Raw genomic sequence first — 9,921 nt, forward strand, 5'->3', positions numbered from 1 at the left:
TTCAGCAGCTAAAAAAAAATGTCAAGGTAACATAATTAACTAGTATAAAGAAAGCAATTTTGGAACTGAGTTATTTGATGTAACGAATTTTTAGAGTAAAATAATTTTATTCAATGATCCGCAGAGGGGCAGGTGGTCTTGATCTGCGTTCATTTTATGACTGATTGGGGAAAGAGGGTAGCCATTAAACAAAGTAATGTTTTTTGAATTTGCTAGAAGACTTCTGCTCAAATATATTTTGACAATAATAATACAGAAGTGCTAATGAAAGCAAGCTTGGTTTCCTCTCAGATCTTGCTAGGAATGTTTCATATATACATTGCTATACACCTGCCATCTGAAGGACAACAAGTGCCTTTTAAGACCAATATTCCCATATGATGCTCTTTGAGATCCATAACCTATTTAAAATGACAGTTACAGTTGAAATACTTTGTTCCCATACTGCATAATATAAACTTAACCAATAAAATTGCACCTAATCAAGGAAGTTAATGACAGGTTGGACTACTTTGGTTTTATTTTTTAGGTTATAGGTCAAAATCAAATCATTTTGGTTTTGCTTGTTCTTTTTGCCTATTTTTTTGACATGACATAATTAAATTTTTATGAAACCATGGTTTAGCCTATGCTGGAAAAGGTTAGTGTGACTATCTATTATAATGAGGCAATGCCAGCAAGTCCTCCTAGTGAACACACTTCTTTCCTGAAATAATTTATTTGCAATCTAAATCATATTTCTGGGATCATATTCCAAATGCAGTAAGGTTTTCTGGACTTTTGATGTTTTTCCTTATAGCTAGATTCATACCAGGGCTTTCAGCAGCACACAAATTACTTCAGCAGAACTTGTTTCTAATGTAGACTTAACCAATGTGTTGTCCAGACCCCAAGCACCTTCTGGTACAGTGAATTTGTGATTTATTAGTGTCGCTTCCTGTCTGCAGCATGGACTATTTTGCAAATGAAATAGACTGATTAAGTTTAAATGTTGTGTAAGTTTAGGTAAAGACATATACCCACAGTTTGGTGACTTTTAGGAGTTGTATTGTTGCAATTTGTAGTTGAATAGCCATAATGTCAAACTAAAGCTATTTGTGTATAGCATTCTGCTCTGCAGGCATTTACTTCTCTGTGACGTTACATTCTGGAATCCCTTGACATGAATTAATACTAATCTTTTGCAATTTTTTCATAACTACACCTGTCTTATCTACCATGAAAATTATTGTGTTTTTATCTTCCTAGTTGCTTTTGTAATTTGTAAAATAATATTTGTTTTATAAATTCTTTAGATAGAGTCCACATTAAAAGGTAATTAATAAATAATGTCACTTCTCTGTTAACAGCGCCTATCCAATGGCTCCATAGACTCAAATGATGAAGCCAGTCAAGTTGTTGAACTTCAGGAACTGCTGGAAAAGCAAAACTATGAAATGGCACAAATGAAGGAGCGTTTGGCTGCACTGTCTTCCCGGGTGGGAGAGGTAGAGCAGGAAGCAGAGACTGCCAGAAAGGAGCTCATTAAAACAGAAGAAATGAACAGTAAATATCAGAGAGACATTAGAGAGGTAAGATCACCACACTCACCTCCTATTTCTTGTCTGCTGTTCCTGTGATACCCAATAGAGACTGAGAGGGGCCAATGAATACAGGAAGCAAAAACTGAGCACTGATGAGGGCTGTTGTACATAGGAAACACAAAATTTACATTAAGAAATACTACTAGTAATCTCTTTATGAAACCGTGTTCATAACAGTGGGTCTGTATATGTGCAACTCTAATAGGAGGAAGGCCAACTCCTTTGTGTTTTAGCATTACTAGAGTGCATTCTGGCAAGTTTGCAGCCATTTCAAGTTTTCAAGATGAACTCTGTTAAATAGAGATGCTGGTCATGTAGATAGTCTAAAGTACATTTTAAAAACTCCTGGGCTGTTTTATAGAACGCTGTTATTTATATAATCAATTATAATATTTACTCGTGTGGTAACTTCATTACTCCTGCTATAATATGCTATTCCCTCCTCTCAATAAATGGAAATATAATTCAATTTTCCTTTTCTTTCCTCTTAAATTTGTGGTCCTCCTTAGTACTCTCCAGTATCTTCTCTTACGTGGATGTTCTCAGTATGTGTGGACGGTTGGCTCCTAGGATCTATTTTAGTATTTTGAAATTAGAGTAGTTATCTTTCTGTTACACTGCTTCCTACAATATAGGTATTGCATATGGATGTGTGTGTGTATATATGCATATGTATGTATATATTTAACCTGTTATTTCTAGTATTCTGGAAGAAATGTTCCTTCAAAACTTCTGATGCCTGACACAGCCTCAAAGTGTCTTCACATCTTTGTATTCTGCCTTTTTTTAAGTATTGTATCATTTTCATCCAGTTACAAAAAATAGTTTGCACTGACATGTTTCTCCTTTTCCACCACTGCTACATTATATCACTAGGGGTCTCTAATATCTCCACTCTCATTTACCTTCTGACAAATATTAGTGTTTCATGGACGCTTGATTGCCACTTGCTGTTTCTCCCTTAAATATCACATTACATCAGCTACAGGCTTACTTGCTTTCAGCCCTTCGCTTCCTAAGCAAAGTGGCCACTGTTACATTTGCTATGTAGAATAATCACCAAATATCAGTGCAAAATCTGCTGCAAAAGGTATTTGTAAAGGTGTAAGTGCCTGTCTTCATTATTTCATACGGCCACAAAAGATAGTCTTCCCAATGCAGAAAATGAAATACCTGCAACAAGAAGGTTAGTGTAGTATTGTAAAACTTGGATAAATTATTGGATTTTTTTTTCTGTGTGTTTTCAATGAATTACATAATTACTGTTTTTATGGGGGTTTTTGCATCAATTTGCAAAAGGGTCACCTGGATATGGTCCATTTTAGGGCTGGCTGTTTGGATCAATTTATATCTTCATTGTGTCTTACTTGAAAAATAATCTCACTTACTTCAACACTGCTTTCATGATGTAACATAACACAAACAGCAAGACATGCTCATCAGTAAATATTTTCATTGTGAAAGATTACGTGGCAGCATGTAAGTCTTCTCAAGAGCCAGACACAAGTTTAAAATGAATAAAATTTTCTGCTTTCACTAAAATTAATTGAAGAGAAATAAACAATGTAATAGACAGACTAATTAATAATCTGTCTAAATTGCAGCTATTGACTTCAGTGAGGCCAGCTTGTAATACATGAATAAAAACAGCTCAAGATTTTAAAGAAATCCTTATCCGTAATATATGGATCACATACCCATATGTTATGGTTATGTTATGTATCCAACATTGTGGTCACTTGTTTTCCTGAAATTTCAGGACATGTCACCTGCTGTCTGCTACATGTAGCTTGGCAGAAATTTTAGCAGGACCCAGGAATAAGAGTAGAAATGTGCATACACATTTTTTTCCCCACATCACTGCACTATATTTCTACTATTATGTAACTATAGCAGGTTTTCTATTTTCTAATAAAGCCTGCTGTTGTTTAAGAAGCAAACAAGTAAACGTGAGCTGTGTTTGCTGGTTTTTTTGCACTGAAAAATACATAAACTAAAATATATACAGAAGGTGAGGATTGTTTGTTTGCTCTACTCAACAGCTACCACTTTAAATATCATAGTTACAAGAAATCCCAAAGGAAATAAATTCTCTTCAAAACAGAAAAATTACTGCTGAGCATACCTTACATCCCTGTCTACTGTTAGCATGAGAACTAAACTGGTATAAAACTATATAGCATTTTAATTGCATGGTTCTTGGGGTTTTTTGTCACATTAGGCAATGGCACAAAAGGAAGATATGGAAGAAAGAATAACTACGCTGGAGAAGCGCTACCTCAGTGCACAGAGAGAATCCACCTCCATACATGACATGAACGATAAGCTGGAAAATGAACTGGCAAACAAGGAAGCTATCCTACGTCAGGTGCAGTATCTGCATTAGTCAGTTGATTTCTTCATACACAATGAAAATTAATGCAAAAAAAGGGGGCAGATCTACAGTAGGAGGTTTCCATTAGGTTAATCTGTTCATTTTTAATCAACAGATCAGTTCATCTAAAAAACCCCAAGTTGTTCAGCATCTCTAAGCTTCATATCAGCTACTACAACCATGAATACCAAATTAATGTGTACATTCAACATTGTAAAATAACTGTGTTTTCTAATAGCGTCTTGCATAAATGCACATCATCATATCCCCAAAGTAAAGGATTATCTTTGCTTCTTATGTAATGATTTTCTGAATTTTATTTTTAAACAAAAATCAAAAAACAGTATAAATAAAAGAAATTCCCTTCTGCAGGAAAGACCAAAATTTGCATACAATAGATTCTAATGATTTCATGTATTAGTAGTGTGTAGATAAAATTTTACAAAGCTCAATGATCCTTGAATATCTTTTAGAAAAGAGTATAACATGATTGTGCAGTTTTCTCTCACAGTACTTTGTTTCCACGGTGATTCCAAAAGCAGAAGTGTAAAGTGAACAGAAAAAAATGGTTTGTAACTTGAAGAATACAATGTGAACTGAAAGCTAATATGAAATTAATATAATTTAAACTGTAAAAGATGAAATTGCTCCTCAGCCACAGTATCAGACTTCTGTATTTTTTTCACCTGTCATGTCTTCAAACAATATAAAATGCTACATGAGAAATAAACCTGTATGATCTGATAATCTCTGCTTCTATGACTGTATGCAGATACATTTACACACACATGCACACATCACTCTGTATGTGTGTGTATATATATGTACGTGACTACCTCTTCAAGGAAATTAAAGCATCAGAACTCAAACTCTCCAGCTTCTGCCAGCTTCCTTTGGCTATTTTAAGAGGTATCTTCAATTGTTAGGCGGGGGGCGAACAATAAACCACCCAACAATGGAAAAGTAAGGTACCTGCATCTGTCCTTAGAGGTTTTTATTGCTGCCAATTAAGTCATGCTGTGCTGCAGAGGTCTACCCACTCAAAGCAGTGATCAATATAACTAGGCTTAGAATATATACAGGCAGACTTAAAGTTGTTTTGCAGCATTGCGATGTGAAAACCTACCTTTTCATGCTTTTGAAGGATTAAAAAAGAATCGAAAAGCACACTCCTTTTTCATTATGTCTTCTATTACCTGGAATGAACAGGAAAGCAGGAAACACTTGTCAAGCCATTAAAAAACTCTTAATGATGCGGTGCATCTAAGTAGGCCAGAAAATACTGCAGCTATCAAAAGTCTTCCTGTTTCTCTTTAATGGTTATCACAGATTAAACAATTTCACTTCTGTAAAATGAGACTTAATTGTAGGTTCACAACGAACAATATCACTGTAACCTTAAGCAAATAGCAACCAGGATATGATCATGAATGAATTAGCTGAGCAACAATTGTCAGTTTTAACATTTCCTAATATATGATCGGCATTTGTTCAGAAAATTGTATTTGGCAATTTGTTCATAAACTTGGCTGGGAATTCTATCCTTTTGGAACTGTCCTTCTGTCTCGTTTTAGCTCCTACATAAACTTTTCTGTGAGATGGACTCAATATTTCCACTTAGAATATTCTCATTTTACTGGCACCAATACTTCTTTTTTCTCAGATAAACAATGCATCAATCAGAGGAGCTTTTTGCTCATCTTCATTAGTACTATTTTATAACTCCTTTTCTTCACCTTCACATGATCCTTGAGCCTCAAATCACTCATCATTAGCAAGACCGGCAGCCTACACGGTTCCATGCTGGAGTTAATACCTTTCCAATAAGCTCTCCCAGGTTGTGGAGTATCTATGCTTATGTAGTGAGTTTTGATTGCTTCCCCAATACCCAAGAAATTGAAGGAAAATCTTAATTCTGATTTCCTTTTTTTTATATCTGTTTATCTGTCTTTGGCCTTCAGTTGGAAGACAAAAACAGACAGCTGCAAGAGCGCCTAGAGCTGGCTGAGCAGAAGCTGCAGCAGACGATGAGGAAGGCTGAAACCTTACCCGAAGTGGAGGCTGAGCTGGCTCAGAGAATTGCAGCTCTGACTAAGGTACTGCCCTGAGAAATAGATTCACTTCAGAAGCCCCACTGTTTAATGTTGATTTGCATTCTGATTCCTCCCTCAAGGACAAAACAAAAGTAATATCAAGATGATTTGAAAGGATAAAACATTTCCGGATAAGTACGTGCCACAAGTTTAACCAGGAATGGTCTCAATGCCGTGTTTGTAATTCTTAGCATTTTGGTAATAGGAAAAGTAGTTATCTGTAAGTTAGCCTAGACTATATTTACAAAGGAGTCTCATATTTCTAATACGTCAGCATTACTTATCCTAGGAGGATTCATTTTACTGTGTAAGACTTTCTAATTTAAGGGGAGAGGGCGGGGGGGAAGTCCCATTCCTACACGTACTTAGTTCTTCTGGACGTTTTTGTACACCATGTATATGAAACAACAATTATTTTCATTCTGATAAGTGCTATAAAGTCAAATCTAAATGGCAGCTGGGATCATTTGTACAACACAAATGAAGACAACTTGCAGTACATACTTACAAGGTTTGTTTTGAATGATTCTTTGTATCATATATTTGCAAAGACAAATGTGAAACCGAGAGGACTTCAAAGTCTCTGTTTTTTTCTGATAAATTTATTATATGGCAGCTTCCTTGCAGATAAAATATGAAGATAAAAATAAATTTTCAGTAGTGTGGTTTTCATATTTAGCCTCTAATACTTTCAGGTATGCGTGTAGTTAATATTACAGATCAGGTATTACCAGCTTCATAAAGACATATAATGATAATATGTTTATTCTTCATCTCTTAAAATCAGACAAATAAAGAAAAATGCATTTAAGAGATTGTATTACATATCATTCTGGTTTATCTAAGCTTTCCTTTCTCTATTGCCAAGGAATGTTTCTAGCTATTTATGTGCCTAGCCATTTTTATATTTGATGGATTTTTTTCAGTTCTCGTGTTTTTCCATTTATAGTGAAGCCTTAAGTGCTGAGCAGCTCACTAATGAAGTCCGATTTTTAAGTAATGCAGTTAAGAAGCAGAAAGAAAGAGAAGCTTTTTTTTGTTGTGCTTTTTTTTTTATTTTATTAAGGCAAGACTATGAGAGTCGTCTTCACTATGAGGGTGGTGAGGCACTGGAACAGGTTGCCGAGAGAAGTTGTGGATGCCCCATCCCTGGAAGTGTTCAAGGCCAGGTTGGATGGAGCTTTGAGCAACCTGGTCTAATGGAAGGTGTCGCTGCCCATGGCAGGGGGGTGGGACTAGATGATCTCTAAGGTCCCTTCCAACCCAAACCATTCTATGATTCTATGAGATCATTATTCAGTAATCAAGATTTTGTGCTGTCCACTTTAGGTTCATATGAATGGGTGGGAATTTGAAAGAGAGACTGAAAATGGTGGGGAAAAAAAGAAGAGTCAGCAAAAAGAGAACTACATGAAATACCAAACAAATATCATTGCGTTTTAATAAAAACTCAGGTGCACATAAGAGCAATCCCTTGGCATTTTAAGTTTTTTTCAGTTGTTTCTGATTCAACAAATAATCATATACTGTAATGCCCTCAGTAGCTTAAAAATACTGTTTTCTATTTTAAGAGGATTTTTCCTGAAAAATTTCTCCAGCAATTAGGCACCAGTAAGTATTTTGCAGTCTCAAGCATGTCTTTTCTTGCAGCTGCATTTTTCCTTGAACATGTATTAATGACAAATATTGTAAAAAAAAAAAAAAAAAAAAAAAAAATCCCATTTCAACCATGCAGAGCACTCGGGGACTTCCATGAGATAGTGTTGTTATTGTGACCATAAAGCTGCAGTATACATCTCCATTTGTCGTCTTACATTATTTCATGGGATGTGGTTAGCGAGCTGTGAACAGAGCTGATGCTCCACCCCATTTCACTTTGCCAAGCGGGAAATTCTAAGTATATTAGACTGTAATGCCGGTTCTGTTCATTTCTCTGTGATTACATGAAAAACTGAAGAAATTAATTTTATTTAAAATTATGTCTTTTTGGAATACATGACATGAAGAAGAATGTCAGAATTTGGCCAATAGGCCAAATAAGCTTATATTTTATATATCTTGTGTACAACGTCTTTGCAAACTGTAGAGCTTATTAAAGTGCTGGTTTGACAGCTCTGAAGTTTAAAGTCCAGTGCTTTTCACAGATCACATAAATGTAGCTCGGAACCAAGGACGATGTTGTAGTCACTGCAGCTTACTTAAAAAAATTTAAGTTAGCTAGCTGGTATACTGTTACCACACTAGCTATTCTATGAAAGCTGCAAGACCTACCTAAGGGGCTGAATAACAATTAATTTTGCCTTTGGACTTTGTGCCAGCACACACATTGTCACTGGGGTTCAAATTAGCTGGCTTCAGACTACCTTAAGTCTGCCTACCTGAGCTATAGTCACTGCAATGTCCACGTATACTAAGTAAAAGATGAGCCCCCTGAATCAGCTAGTCTTTCTGGACTGCAAAAAAGTCAAAACTGATTCTCCTTTCTTTTGTACTACCTCAATGAAAGTGGCTTCTCTGAGATTAATGGGGTTACAATCATATGAAAGAGGTGAGTTAAGCCTGATATTTTACATGTTTTTTAAAGGAAAGTAGTATGGCATAACTGGAAACAACGACTGCTTCACTGTGGGTAAAATATAAGAACAATTATTTATATGTGGAGGTAAAACAGAACAAACGTTCTGGATTTGGATATGATCCCCCCCCAGGTTTAAAATATGCATCTTACAATTCTGCATTCAATTTATTATACTCTTCCTCATAATAAATCTGGTCTGGGTTGGGATTCTGCAAAAGAAGGATGCAGAATGAGATCCTTCTGTGGTGTCAAATTTTAAAATGAGCTGTTTTTCTTTTTTAAAAAAATATGGGCTAGTGAATGTCTTTTGCTACTTTTCCATGCCCAAACTAGTTCATGAGGAGTGAACTTCCAAAAGTTTGGACTATACAGTGAACTCAGATAAGTAACCATAAATTTACCTGAATCATTTGATCTTCTCTTTGGCTTTGTTTTCACTGTGTTCTGCCCATTGGGTGAGCAACTGGAGGGTTAGTCAGCCTGTGGCAGACTAACCTGGAACAGCATGATCCCATGTACTGTGCTGTCCTGCCTGGCCATCGTACTGGTATCTGTCTGGTCGTGACAAGTAGCACAGCTCTCGGCATGTATCCCAAGATTTAGATTGCCATGACTCATTGAGCCACCTTGTACTCACTCTCACAGTATTGGTCTGTTTGCTTGCCCTGGAGAAGAAGCAGTTAGTAGTAGAAAGAACCCCCCTCCAATATTAACTAAACCTTTTTTTATCCTGTAAGATGTTTGTGTTCCTCAGAAGAGACAGACATTGGAGCATCTAGAATCTTCAGATGGTTAGTCTGTCAAACACGGTTTCTCCTTGCATGTGTTCAAGGAGGGGTCTAGTGGAGACAACCAGCATCCACCTACTTCCATTCACTCACTCCCACTAGTAGTCACTCTCCCCCTTGGGGGCTTGTGCAACAGAGGTACCATGTCACTTCTCTGATCACAAGACAGCAGTCAGCATTTTACTCCATCATTCCTGTATGCAGGTCATCAGAAATACCAACAATGCTTTTTAGCTGCATTAGAGAAGCACTGACATGAAGAAGAGGAATCCATAATAAACCACATTTAGCATAGTAACACATGCAGCTTATTTTAAAGGTGATTAAAAAATTACTTGAAAGTTGGAAGCAAGTGGGACACAATGCTTGTTTTGTGACAGTGTGGGGATCTGGTTTGCATTAAGTAGGGAAGAAGTTGCAAGAAAGTGAAAGGAGAAGGTCTGCAGTGGAAAGGATGCAAAAGGGGAAAGTTCTCCTGCAAGAAGTAGATATGGTTAAGATGGAA

General features: G+C 36.3%; 1 protein-coding gene across 2 annotated transcripts in view; it reads left to right on the top strand.

Annotated features, from left to right (window-relative positions):
* PPFIA2 (protein tyrosine phosphatase, receptor type, f polypeptide (PTPRF), interacting protein (liprin), alpha 2) overlaps positions 1–9,921 on the top strand; it is a 356,094-nt gene that overhangs the window by 281,464 nt on the left and 64,709 nt on the right. The window contains exons 8-10 of one of the 2 annotated variants that reach the window (XM_009327518.1): positions 1,350–1,571; positions 3,805–3,951; positions 5,919–6,053. In XM_009327518.1, the coding sequence (XP_009325793.1) occupies positions 1,350–1,571; positions 3,805–3,951; positions 5,919–6,053 (504 nt within the window). Of the gene's footprint in view, positions 1–1,349; positions 1,572–3,804; positions 3,952–5,918; positions 6,054–6,387; positions 6,562–9,921 lie in introns of those variants that run through there. The other variant, XM_009327519.1, reaches the window with a different exon arrangement.

Source organism: Pygoscelis adeliae, unplaced genomic scaffold (assembly GCF_000699105.1).
Source record: "Pygoscelis adeliae isolate BGI_AS28 unplaced genomic scaffold, ASM69910v1 Scaffold113, whole genome shotgun sequence".
NCBI classification, from domain to species: domain Eukaryota; kingdom Metazoa; phylum Chordata; class Aves; order Sphenisciformes; family Spheniscidae; genus Pygoscelis; species Pygoscelis adeliae.